At 44.4% G+C, this 13975-nt stretch overlaps 1 protein-coding gene across 2 annotated transcripts; it reads left to right on the forward strand.

Annotated features, from left to right (window-relative positions):
• The first annotated feature begins 6007 nt into the window (after positions 1–6007).
• LOC114623983 (ubiquitin-conjugating enzyme E2 L3-like) lies at positions 6008–6674 on the forward strand. Of its 2 annotated transcripts, XM_028770741.1 has the most exons (2): positions 6008–6034; positions 6131–6674. In XM_028770741.1, the coding sequence occupies exons 1-2, from the start codon at positions 6008–6010 to the stop codon at positions 6470–6472; spliced, it is 369 nt and encodes a 122-aa protein (XP_028626574.1). In that variant the 3' UTR covers positions 6473–6674. The 2 variants fall into 2 exon arrangements, with proteins under 2 accessions (XP_028626574.1, XP_028626573.1); XM_028770740.1 differs by having other exon boundaries at positions 6008–6674.
• The last annotated feature ends 7301 nt before the right edge of the window (positions 6675–13975 follow it).

Below are 13975 nucleotides of genomic sequence, written 5' to 3' on the forward strand. Positions count from 1 at the left end.
TTTTTAATCTTTTATTTGTTTTTGTTTGTTTGTTTATTTGTTCTTTTCTTTCTTCCTTTCTTTCTTTGGTTTGGTTTTGGTTTGTTGTTGTTTTTGTTTTGAGACAGGATTTCTTTCCTTGTATAGTCTTGACTGTCCTGGAGCTCAGTTTGTAAACCAGGCTGGCCTTGAACTCACAAAGATCCTCCCACCTCTGCCTCCAGAGTGCTGGGATAAAAAGCATGTGCCACCACACTCAGCTTCTATTTTTCATTTAAAAATTTTAATGTGCTTTATTATTGTGAATGTGCACGGTAAGGGGGGAGTTCACATGCCATGGCAGATGTGCAGGTCAGAGCAGAACCTGCTGGAGCTGGTTCTCTCCTTCTGCCTTTACAAGAGTCCCAAGAACCAAATTCAGGACTACATGGCAAGCACCTTTAGCTGTTAGCCGTCTAGCTGGCCCCACACCACCATTTTATTATGAGGTTTTTAATCAACAGCATTAAACAGGTTATATAAAAAGTACTTCTCACCCATTTTCAACACTTACCAGGACTGCCTACCACCACACAAGCATGTCTGCTTCATCCAAGTGGAAATTTTAAGGTGAATCCCAGACCTCCTGTAATCTCCTCCTTCAATATCACAGCCAATAAAATGCTTACAAAAGTAACAATTCCTCCAGTCCATCTACTTCTTAGCTTTTGCTTTCTGAAATCTAAAGAAATGCCCTTTTGTGATGTTTTGTTAAAATCAGGATCCAAACAAGGGTTCTTGCATGCATTTGATAATTATGTCTTTTGAGTTTTATTTTTATTTATTATTTATTGTGTATTGTCGGGGGGAAGGGGAGGCACATGAGCCACGTATGAATGTGGAGGTCATGGAACAACTCTGTGGAGTGAGGTCTCTCCACCTTTCTGTGGGTTCAGGGGCTGAACTCAAGTTGCCAAGCATGTGTGGTCACCTCCCCAGCCCCGTCTTTTGAATGTTAAGATCGAGAACTATTCCCCCCATTCCACTACATCTTTTTTTGTGTATTTGTTTCTTCTTGTGATGTTGACATGATAATTAAACTAGTTCAGTTACTTCATGGTCCATCTCATACTCTGAATTTATCCACCTGTGTCTTTGGGCTGTCACTTAACCTCGAGCCTCTGGGGCTGAGAATGTATCTTCTTACGGCTGGTAAGAAGTACAGGACAGACAGACAAGAGAATGTGTGACTCTACAGCAGTATGGGGTATGTTTGGGAAGAGGCCTGCAGAAGGAAAATCTCCAGTCCAAGAAACCAGAGAGCCTGTTGTGGGGTTATAGGCAGGGGTAGTTATGAGGCCGAAAGGGGAAAAGGAAAGGTACAGAAAATTTCACATTGTGTGGCCAGATTGCCTAAGGGCCTAAAGAGAAACAAGCAGCAAGGAGGCCTCTTGTGATTCCCTGCACCTGGACCAGCCGGAACCGGGGGAAGCCTTACATCATACGTGACGTCACCTTATTGATCTCATTTCTAACAGACAATGGAAGAATTTCTTCTTGCCCAAACCTCCCAGTGGTTTGAACCAGAAGCTTTATAATGGGATGATGGGAGAGCCGGAAGGACAAAGGCCAATTGTTGGCAATTGTTGGCCTCCCCTGAGCAAAGAGTGGTTTACAAAGCGATCTTTCTAAGAGAATCTGCCTGGGACTGATTGTACAGCGCATGTCAGGTGCTCTTACATAAGGCAGGGTCAGACTCCGTTGCCCCTCCTCTCACCCCCCAACCCGCGCCCCGTCCCTCCCCCCCCTCCCCCCCCTTTTGAAACTATCTTTCTCCTGAACGTTGTCTTCTTGAAAAGTCACCAGGACAACAGGAGGGGAAAGTGAGCCTCTCTAGCCCCCTTCTTTCCTCACCCACCTTTTCATCCCCACATCCACTGGGATTTCTTTTGAGAGGAGGTTTTATTGCTTTATTCTCTCAGGATCCGGCCTCACAGGATCCTTGCTGGCTTTTCACAAAGAAAACTGGGACTCCCATTTATCTCCCCCCACCCTCTGCTGCATTCAGCCCAACAGCGCAGTCTCACCGTTCCGTCCAGGCAGACAGGAGAATGCAGCCGACTCCTTCCCCACTGAGGATGATTTTTTTTTTTTCTAAATCAAACCTCACCTCAGTTGAGAAATCAGTGGGACCAGAAAAGACAGTCCCTCTCAGCATGAAACTTAAAAACATAGAAAAAGCCAAGAATACTGAGGTATTAGTATAGAACAAAACAATAAAACAAAAATAAAATAAAATAAAAAATCCCCCAGTGTATCATAGAGGGACATTAGAACCATTTGTAGTATTACCAGACTATTACTTGTACACTTTGACCCAAGAATTCTACTGTTGGATTCTAACACACACACACACACACACACACACACACACACACACAGAGCTGGGAGCAAATGCATAGGAATGAAATAAATGAAACCATCTCTACAGAGCCACATGAACTGACATCAAAGAGACGGGCTATAGGTTGGACATGTCTTGGTTGCCTTGCAAGTATGAGGACCTGAGTTTAATTCCCAGGGCCCATGTAAAGATGTTGACCATGGTGGCATGAGCCTGTGATGTCAGCCCTCAGAAGGCAGAGACAGGGTCCCTGGGGTTCCTGGGTTAGCCAGTTAGATGATTCAGTGAACCAGGCCAATGGGAGATCCTGTTTCAAAGGAGTAGACAGCTTTGCCCTCCAGCCTCTATAACTGCACTCTCACGAACACACACATGCATACACACACACACACACACACACACACACACGCTCTATAGCATATAATATCAAAAGGAGATTTCAGAGCAACAAGTAAGATTCCATTTTGAGTGATCAAGGGAAAATGGCGCACACCTTTAATCCCCGTACTCAGGAGGCCGAGGCAGGTTGATCTCTAGCCTCTAGAGTGAGTTCTAGGACACCCAGGGCTACACAGAGAAACTATCTCAAAAAAAAAAATCCACTTTTGTTTTAAATATATACATGATTACAGATACATATGCCTGTGTCTATTTAAAGACAAAAAAAAAAAGTCTGGAAAGATACAAGCTAAAGTTTTAATTTAAGCAGATTCCTCCCATAGAAAGAACACTGAGATTTGCAAGGGAAAGTTCACCTCTGCTTCATATACTTTGATATTTTTTACATACATTTTAAAAACCAACAAGGTAAAAAAAAAGAGTAGTTGGATTGCTATAAAGTAATTAAGACTTTATACTGCATCTCCTGTGTGTCTGGCATGTAATGTGCACTTTAAACGTGGACTCACTTGTTCCCTCAACATTCTGAAACATGAAGTACCCACACGTGTGCCCAGAAGCCAGTGAGTTGCCCAAAGCAATGTGGTAGGTGAGGAACAGAGCTGGAAATCAAACCAGACCTTTCTGATTGCAAAGCCCGAGATCCTCCCACCAACCTGAGCACAGCCCCTGTAGCAGGGTCCTGGTTTACCAGTTGAGCTGATTAGCCCACTCTGCCTTGCAGGTAGATTTAGTTTTAAAATTTCAGTGTGGAAATTTTCAAACATATGCAGAAGAGTCAGGAAATGATACAACGAATCACTAATTGTTGCAAAGTTCTGTTACTGCTTTACTCTCCCACATAGATTCCATTTTTCACCTTGGTTACTCTGCAGAAGGAGTGCATATGCTTACCCACGTGGGTGGAGCACTGAGTTTCCTCTTCCTTCACTTTCTGCCTGCTGCTCTGTGGTAGGATCTCTTGCTGAGACCAGCAAGCCCCAGGGATCTGCCTGCTTCCATTTCCCTACGCATCAAGGTTATAGTTGTCTTCAAATTTCTACTGTTGTGATAAAACACCATGACCAAAAACAACTTAGGGAGAAAAGGGTTTTTTAGACTCAAACACTTCCACATCGCTGTGTGTCACTGAAGAAGTCAGGCCAGGAACTCACAGCAAAAGCCTGGAGGCAGGAGCTGGTCCAGAGGCCATGGAGGGGTGCTGCTTACTGGCTTGCTCTCCATGGCTTGCTCAGCCTGTTTGTTTTTTGTTTTTTTTTTTTTTGTTTTTTAATAGAAACTAGAACCATCTGCCCAAGGTGGCCACACTCATTGTAAGGTGGATTCTCTCATATCAATCATCCATGAAGAAAATGCCCTATGGGCTTGCCCACAGGCCAATTTGGTGGGACAATTTCCCAACTGGGTCTCTCTCTTCTAAAAAAAATGCTAGTTTGACAAAAACTAACCAGGCACGCCTGGCTTGTTACACAGGTACTGGAAGCCAAACTCTGGTCTTCATGACTTCAGAGCAAGCACTCTCCATGGCTGTGCCACCTGTCTAGCCCCTCCCACACCAATTTTATAGGAAATACTTTAAAGCAAATTCAAGATATGTCATCATACATATTCCAATCTCTGAAAGATAAATAAGTAAATAAAAATAAAAAACCACCACAGGTACAAAAACTCTTTAAAATTACCTCATAGCCAACCCACATACTGTCAAAATATATATCTTTTATTTGTTAGTATTTGTAGCCCAAAAGTCTTCAAGTCTCCTCAGATCCCCTGCTGACTTTTCTTTAGGCCACTGATTTACTGAATCACACGATTGGCTACTTCCTAAACCCAAGGCCATTGCCTGGTGATGATGGTGGCTGCATATGCCTTTAATCCCTGCACTCAAGGGCTAAAGATAGGTGGATCTCTTGAGTTTAAGGCCAGCCTGGTCTATAGAGTGAGTTCCAGGACAGCCAGGGCTACACAGGGAGACCCTGTCTCAAAACAACAACAAAAGGAGTGAGGTCATTGTCCACACTGGAAAATCCTCCCAGCCATCCCTCCACCTGCTCTCTAGCCCCACCCACCCAACTTCTGACCTTCGTTTTACAATTTCCAGATCCAGTGTCCTCTACCTGTGACTGCTACAGCACTGGTCTCCAGTCCCGTTCCCTTTGATACAGGCCGATCAACACTCCAGAGCTTTGTACTACCTGGCAGAGATTAGAAATTCTTCTGCAATATCAGATCAGTCATGTCAGATAATCAAACCAATGCTCTCTCTTCACCAGCCACATTCACTCACCCAGCACCGCAGGGACAGTGACAGATGATCGATTTCCTGCTTGTTATAAAGGGTCATGGCTAACACCTTCATCCTAAAACACAGCTTAACAGGAGACAAGCACACAGGTTTATGTGATCATAGCTTTACGTGACTCAGGAGCCTTCAGAATGAAGACCAAGGACCCAACTGATGTGTCCGGTAAGTTAGACTGAGCACAGGGAGCTGACAAATGTGACTGGATTAGTGGAACGGTCTAATAGTAATACACAGGAACCCTACAGGGCCTGTCTAGAGTCTTCTACCCTCTTCGTAGTCTCCTTCCCTTCTGGGTATTGACTAGGATCCCGTCTGGAATAGGAGTCTTTTGACCTATAGTCAAACAAGATATGTCAAAGAATTTCTTTATGGCAACCAACACACAGAAAGGTGAGGGGAATTTAGAACAATAATATTCTTGTCTTCTGTGCTTCGAATTAGAGAAAAGAGGTGTGCTGGGGTTCTGTGTCTGTTTTAACTTTCCTCTCTGCAGTGCTGGGAACTCAAACGCTTTGTGCATATGAAGCAGGTGCTCTACTATTGAGCTGTATGCCCAGCTCTTGGTTTTGTGAGACAGGGTCTAGTTTTGTAGTTTGGGCTAGCCTTGGACTCTGACTCCTTCTGTCTCAGCCTCTTGAGTGCTGGGATTCCTAAGGAAAGAGTAACAGTTCTGTGGCCCACCTTCTTTTTTCTTCTTCTTTCCCTCCCAGCACTGGGGCTTGAGTCCAGGGCCTTGTGCATGTTAGCCAAGTGCTGTGCCACAGAACTACTTCTCCAGCTCTCCTCTTACTGTGTTTTCAAAGACAAGGTATCACCACATAGCCCTAGATGGCCTAGAACTCACTATGTAGACCAGGCTGAACTCACACAGATCGGCCTGCCTCTGCCTCCTGAGTGCTGGGATTAAAGGCGTGCTCCAAAGCAGCAGCAGCAGATCCAAGATGGCGGCCAGCTGGAGGCTGATGAAGGAACTCAAAGAGATCCGCAAATGTGGAATGAAAAACTTCCGCAACATCCAGGTTGATGAAGCTAATTTATTGACTTGGCAAGGGCTTATCGTTCCTGACAACCCTCCATATGATAAGGGAGCCTTCAGAATTGAAATCAACTTTCCAGCAGAGTATCCATTCAAACCACCCAAGATCACACTTAAAACAAAGATCTACCACCCTAACATCGATGAGAAGGGGCAGGTGTGTCTGCCAGTAATTAGTGCTGAAAACTGGAAGCCAGCCACCAAGACTGACCAAGTAATCCAGTCCCTCATAGCACTGGTGAATGACCCCCAGCCTGAGCACCCACTCCGGGCTGACCTAGCTGAAGAATACTCTAAGGACCGTAAAAAATTCTGTAAGAATGCTGAAGAGTTTACAAAGAAATATGGGGAAAAGCGACCTGTGGACTAAAATCTGCCATGAGTGATTCCAGCAAGTTTGAGCAGAGACCCCGAGCAGTGCATTCAGACACCCCGCAAAGCAGGACTCTGTGGAAATTGACACGTGCCACCAACTGGCGTCTGCTTGTGGCAGTTAACTAACTTTCTACAGTTTTCTTAATCAAAAGTGGTCTAGGTAACCTGTAAAGAAGGATTAAAAAATTCAGATGTTCTAAAAAAATAAAAATAAAAAAATAAAGGCGTGCTCCATCATCATGCCAAGGCTTTTTTTTTTTTTTTTTGAGAAAGGATCTCCTTAAGTTTCCCAAGCTGGCAGGCACACAATATGGATTTAATGAGAAAAGAGAACAAAAATCAAAGAAATACAAAAGGACAGGAAAACATCAAATCAAAGCTTCTCTGCACACAACATGATCTTATAATTAAAAGACTCTAGCTGGACGTGGTGAGGCACAGCTGTAATTCCAGCACTTACGAAGCAGAAGCAGGATGATCAGGACCTGCAGCCAGGGCTAGGAGTGAGTTCTGTGGTTAAAAGCACTTGTTGCTCTTCCAGAGCACCTGGGTTTGATTTCCAACATCCACACAGTGGCTCACAACCATCTGTAACTCCAGTCCCAGGGAAACCAATGCCTTCTTCTGACCTACAAGGACACCAGATATACAAGTGGTGCTTAGACATACATGCAGGTAAAACACTCATACACATAAAATAATACAATAAGTAAGCAAAAGCCTTGGGCAGTGAGAACTTGGAAGCACTGAAAAGAGCATTTGATGGAATGCTTCTAGACACAAAGGCTTACCATGTTCATGGATTGGCAGAATTAATATTTTGAAAATGTCTATATTACCAAAAGCAGTCTCCAACACAGTCCACACCAAAATTCTACCAACAGTACTCACAGAGCTAGAAAAGGCAATCCTGAAGTTTATGTGGAAGCACAGAAGACCCTGAGTAGCCAAACCAAGCCTGAGCAGAAGGTGGTGCCGGAGGAATAAACATACCATCCAATCCCACTTTATACCTGAGCCATAGTAACAAACTACACAGCACCAAACAGATGCACGGATCAGTGGGCTACAACTGAGGACTTATCAGCAAATCCATGTATCTACAACTACCTAAATTTTGGCAATGGCATCAAAAAGACATGTTGGGAAAACATGGCCTAGTCACCAGCTGGTGCCAGGAAAACGGGGTTTTCACATGGGGATGTAATTAGATCTGTACCTCTTGCCCTACACAAAAACCAGTTCCAACATGGATCAAAGCCCTTAGTGTACAAGTTGAAACTAGGACACAGCAGACAACACAGGGAGAATATTTCAAAATATAAGCATGGGCAAGAGCTCTCTGAAAAGGACTCCAGCACCTTAGGAATTACGGAATGGTATGAAATCTAAAAGCTTTCTGAAAAGCAAAGGAAACAATCAGCAGCCAAGCTGAGAGACAGTCTTAGCCACTCACCACCTGACAGGAACCAGGACTTTCCAAAGAGTTCAAGCTCACAGTAGAGAACATGTTTATCACATCCGGGGTCCCAGGCACCAACCCCAACATCCAAAAAAAACAAAAATAACAACCATCAAAGTCCTCAAAAGAATTATAGACTTAGCCACAAAGCCTCGGTATTGAACTCCCAGAGAAGAGGGGAGCACTTCCCAGAATTAGTCTTCTATGGTCTCATAGGCAGGACCTCAAAACACAGATAACAAAACAGTGTAACTATGACAAACTAAAGGCAGCAAAGGAAACGATCTACAGAGGAAGAGACAACCATGGAGAAGAAGGCCTTTTCATGTCTTATATGTGATAAGGTGTTAACCTCCAAAACACATAAAGAATTCCAGTGAGTTAGTAAATTCAAAAACTACTAGCCTATTTTTAAAAAATGGACAATGGACAGGAACAAACATTTCTCCAAGGAAAATACACAAAGTATCCAACAAGCATGTGGGAAAAAACACAGAGATATTGCCTGAGCCTTTCAGGATGCTGTCATCAAAGGAAAGGAAGAGGAGGAAGAAGAAGAAGAAGAGAAAGGAGAGGAGGAGGAGGAAAAGGAGGTAGAAGAAGGGGAGGGGAGAAAGAAGAAGAGGAAGAAGAAAAGGAGGGGAAAGGGTAGAAGGTAGAGGGGGAGAAGGAAGAAGAGGAAGAGGAAGGAGGAGGAGGAGCAATAAAAAGTGGTGCTGAGAATGTGGGTAAGAGAGAAATCTTTGAATCCTGTTGGCAGAAATATGAACTATTTCTCCTGTTCTGGAAAACAGTAGGCAGGTTCCTCAAAAAGTTAAAGATAGAACAACCGTATTGTTCAGTAATCCCACTTCCCCATATTAATCCAAAAGAACTGAAGTCAGAATCTTGACAAGACATTAGAAGTCCTGTGTTCACTGTGGTGTTCACTGTAAGAACTGAGGTTTAAGCCAAGCTACATGCCATTGCAGATGAATTAATAAAGACATATGATACACACACATGTTCTTAAATAAGATGGAGTGAAAAAATAAAAACGGCCGGGCAGTGGTGGCGCACGCCTTTAATCCCAGCACTTTGGTTGGGAGGAGAGGCAGGTGGATTTCTGAGTTTGAGAGAGTTCCAGGACAGCCAGGGTTACACAGAGAAACCCTGTCTTGGAAAAAAAAAAATAAAAACAGAAGGTGGAGAGATGACTCACAGTTAAGAGCATTTGTTGCTCTTCTAGAGGACCCCAGGTTCAGTTTCCAGCACCCACACAGTGGCTCACAGTCACCTGTAACTCCAGTTTTAAGGCATCTGATGCCCACTTCCTGCCCTCTGCACAACACATGGGTTGTATATACATACACGCTGACAAAACACTCAAAGAATAAAGTAAATATAATTTAAAAGCATTAAAATTTGTTGGGTGAGATGTCACATGCCTTTAACCCTAGCATTCTAGAGGCAGAGGCAGTTGGATCTCTAAGTTTGAGGCCAACGGATATCTGTGAGTTTGAGGTCAATCTGGTCCATATAGGAAATTCCTGGACAGCCATGGTTATGTAGTGAGACTCTCTCAAAACAAAATAAAAAACAAAAAAGTAAAAAATATAATATCCTATGCTGAGAACTTACGATGGAAATGTAAATACATTTGGTATGAGTTAGAATAAAAATAATTATGCAGGCTATGAGACAAGGTAAATTTATTTCTTGGAAATTTTTTGATATTCTAATCACAGCAATTGCCAGGCAGTGGTGGCGCACGCCTTTAATCCCAGCACTTGGGAGGCAGAGGCAGGCGGATTTCTGAGTTCGAGGCCAGCCTGGTCTACAGAGTGAGTTCCAGGACAGCCTGGGCTATACAGAGAAACCTTGTCTCAAAACAAAACAAAACAAAACAAAAAAAAAAAAAACAAGCTCCCCCCAATCACAGCAATTGATCAATATAAATAAGTATAATCAAAGAATTAATTTCAGAAAGAAAAAAATACTAACAAACATCCAAATCTACAGTTGGTTTTCATGTATTCTTTCCTGCATCCAAGTTTATAACGGACCATTATGGGGAGGAAGCCTGACTTCTGCTTAAAACAAAAAGCAAATCACGCTGTAAAACACAAAACAACAACACACTAGGCTAGGGATGAAGTGCTTCTGACTCTGTGCTTGCCTAGCATGCTGGAAGTCCTGGGCTCAACCCACGTCAGGTATAAAACCAGGCGTGGTTCTGCACACCTGTAATCCAAGCACTTGGGAGGCAAGGGCAGAGGAATCCCAACTTCATCCTGAGCTACAAGAGACCGTGTTTTGATAAGAGAAGAAAAAAGAAAAAGAAAGGAAAAGAAAATTAAGGAAAAGGAGGGATTTGGGTTAGAATACCTGAAAGGAAATTCTAAGGCAAATTTTACATGGCACCTGAGAGGAGGGGACCACGACTTCAGTTGCCTTGAGGGTCTGGTGGGAGCCCCATGACTGTGGTGGCTTTGTGGCTAGGGAGCTCTGTATCCAGACTCCAGCTTTAACCACTCACTAGGAGTTAGTTAGTGAGGCCTTGCTCAAGTTACAGAAGCCTAATGCCCAATCTTCAGTAAAACAGAGACGTTCATAAGATAGAAATCATATCAGGCATTTATAAGCAGACAGATGCCCCCTGTCTAAGAGGCGGATTACATTCAGCAAATGCTAGGTTCCTTTATGTGTGAAAGGGACAGATCTGAGACTAAATTCACCAAACGGTTTTTGAGATCCCCACTGACTTTCTAACTGCTGAGTGGAGACCGGGGGACTACACGTTGTAGACTCCAGTAATGTATGTATGTATGTGTGGATGGTGTGACCTCCATCTCCAAATCCCTAAAAGGGACGTGGGTTTCTTCTACATGTAAAAAGAATAAAATTAGAAGCAGGAAGTGTATTCATTTACTTATAGTTAATTTTTAAAGTCTCTTTAAAACTTATCTTTTTATTCTTTGACAGTCATACATTTATATAAAGTACTTTCTCAAATCCCTCCCCTATGCCTGCTTCTTCCCAAGTGTTGGCATTTTGTCTAGGCTCCGCCCCACAGCTACCTGGCAACAACAAGGTAAGTATGCCTGACTCACTATAAAAGGAGCTGCTTGCCCCTCCTAACTCTCTTCTCTTCTTCTTGCCCTTGCTCCCTTACCCTCCTCCCCCTCTCTCCCATTCCTCTCCCCCTCTCTCCAAGACGTGCTCAGGGATGGCCTCTACTCCTTTACTCCCCTACTCTCTCCTCTCTCTTCCTCTCTCTCTCTCCTCTCTATCTCTCTCTCTCTCTCTCTTTCCCCCACCCCCACCCCGCCTCTCCCTGCCTTTCTCTGTCTCTACTCCCTCAACTCCGCTTCCCATGCCCTGAATAAACTCTATTCTATACTATACAGTCCTGTGACTGGTCCCTCAGGAGGAAGGGATGCCTCAGCATGGGCCCACGGAGGCACCCCCTTCCTCCACCCCATACCGAGCCTCCACCAAATATAGCCCTGGCTTCTCTTTCTTTTTATAAAACACAATACCAAGTCCCTCTGGTACTTTTGAGTCTTTTGTTTGTTTGACTTTGGGTCTTGAGACACACTGAGTTTGGTTGGGGTTGCTTGCACGAGCATGGTGCCGGGTTATGGACCATTACCAGTGTCAATGCCACTGGGGGAAAAAAACAAAAAAACAAACCAACTCTCTCTCTCCCAGTCCTTTTTAATTTCCTTTAAGATTAATTTCTTTTATTTTATGTGTATGAGTGTTCTGTCTGTATGTGTGCCGAGGAGGCCAAAAAAGGGGGGGATCAGATCCTTTGGAATTGGGGTTATGGGTGGTTGTGAGCAACCATTGAGTGCTGGGAACCCAGGTCCTCCTCTGAGCCAAATCTCCAGTCCTAGCTAGCTAGACTAGTTAGTTAGTTAGTTAGTTAAAAAAAGGATCTCAGTTCCAGGACAGCCAGGGCAACACAGAGAAACCCTGTCTCGAAAAACCAAAAAAAAAAAAAAAAAAAGAGGATCTCACTATGTAACTCTGGCTGGCCTGAAATTCACAGAGCTCGCCCTGTCTTCTACTTCCTGAGTGCTGGGATTAAAGGCTTGCACAACCACACTGGACTCCTTTTACTTTTACTTTTTAATTAGAGAAAGTAGATGCTGCTTAACAAACTGTCCTGCTATGGCTGTGGAAAACGGAGAGTTTCTCCCAACGATGTACACATACCCAGTCTCCAGGTCTTTGGGTTCTGTTGGAAAACAAACAAACAAACCCGCCACCACCACCAACAAAACCACAAAAACCTCCCCTTGCACCCATAGGCTTGAGACAGAGCTTGGCAGGGATGCAGTGTGTCTGGCTTCCTCTCTGTCTTTTTTTTTCTTTTTTCTTTTTTTCTTTCTTTCCTTTTTTTTTTGTTTTTGTTTTTTTGGTTTTTTTGAGACAGGGTTTCTCTTATAGCCCGGGCTGTCCTGGAACCCACTCTGTAGACCAGGCTGGCCTCGAACTCAGAAGTCCGCCTCCCTCTGCCTCCCAAGTGCTGGGATTAAAGGCGTGCACCACCCCTGCCCGGCTTCCTCTCTGTCTTGATCCCCAAGGGTGCACAAGGTTTAGATCAGAAGAAGGAGGCAGTGGGCAGGACAGCCCAGAGCAGCAGCCAGGCTTCCTGCCCACCAGCACCATACCTGCTCCTCAAAGCTGTGACAGCCCTCCTTAGACCTAAGAGCACTAAGTTTGAGAGGTTACTTGGTAGCAGTGTCACATAAAATGAAGAGCAGTGTTCTCGGTAAAGCCGTGCAAACAGAAGAGGTTCCCCGAACGCGGGAGGATCCTGACCACCGGCCTCTGGCTGAACAGAATGTTCTGGTGGCCATGCTGCAGAGAAAAACCTGGCTTTGTGTGGTACAGAGGAGGAAAATTCCTACTGCGGTTGGACGCAGCTCACTCTGAGCTAGGGTATCGACTGCCACCTAGCGGCTCACTAGCGGAAGAGGGAATATTCCCACGAAAGCAAGCCCAGAAATTTCAGTTCATGTTCTAACACCTCCTGGGCTGCCAGATTTTCCCTTCTCAGGACAATCCCAAGGCTGGAGCCCTACAAAACACTAAGTACTAGTGTCTTATTAGTACAGTTCGTCACTCTCCCACAGTTCGAACTGCTAGAAAGAAATGCAGCGAGGGGAAGCTCCCTTTCAGCCACGGAAAAGATATCAAGTCACATTCAGGACGAAAGAAGGCCCTGGCTAATGTGGGTGAACGGGGCCATGGAACTGGAGTCAGTAAAGAGATCCTGGAAGGCCTGAGTGTGTGTGTGTGTGTGGGGGTTGTTTTCATTTTTATTTTGTTTTAACTTCTAAAACTATTATTTCATTATGTTTATTGTTTTTATGTTTATGGGTATTTGCCTGCATATATGTCTTGTGTACCAGATGTGTGCCTGGTGCCCACGGAGGTCAGAAGATGGTATTAGATCTCTTGAAACTGGAGTTACAGATTATTGTGAGCCGCCGTGCGAGTTCTGGGAATCAAGCCCAGATCCTCTGTAAGAGCAGCGAGTGTTGTAACTGCTGAGCTATCAATCCACTGAATGCAGGCACCTCCTTATTCCTGGGTTTTGCCTGGTTCTTGGTGGCCTGTAAGACGGGGAAGGTGGATGACAGCTGATGGGGATCCCTGGGCTTTCAGAGTCTTCATCCAACACTGTCCTGGCTTCTCTGGCTGGCACTCGGCTAGCCTCCTGGATTCTCTCAACAGTGGCTTCTGCCTCTTGCTTCATCTTTAACCTTCCTCTGCTTTCCATCCCCCCACACACATACCTCCCATGAACGCTCTCGTATTGAAGTAACGTGTTCTGTGGTTTACTCAGTGTTTTGGCACATTATAAGCACTGGAGTCGAAGCTTGAACTGCTGTAGGTTAGACAAAGGATGGACCTGGCCTGGAGGCCCAACAGTGAGCTGGGAGCTGCTATGTGTGCTAAGACAGCCCAAGATGCTGAGTCGGCCATTTCTTGTTTAAGTACTTTTTTTTTTTTGGTTTTTTTTTTGTTGTTGTTGTTTTT

Source organism: Grammomys surdaster, unplaced genomic scaffold, assembly GCF_004785775.1.
Source record: "Grammomys surdaster isolate TR1022 unplaced genomic scaffold, NIH_TR_1.0 203, whole genome shotgun sequence".
Lineage (NCBI taxonomy): Eukaryota > Metazoa > Chordata > Mammalia > Rodentia > Muridae > Grammomys > Grammomys surdaster.

Bases quoted from the DNA above. Each gene is read 5' to 3' on its own strand.
- LOC114623983 (XM_028770740.1), top strand. From the start codon at position 6,008: ATGGCGGCCAGCTGGAGGCTGATGAAGGAACTCAAAGAGATCCGCAAA.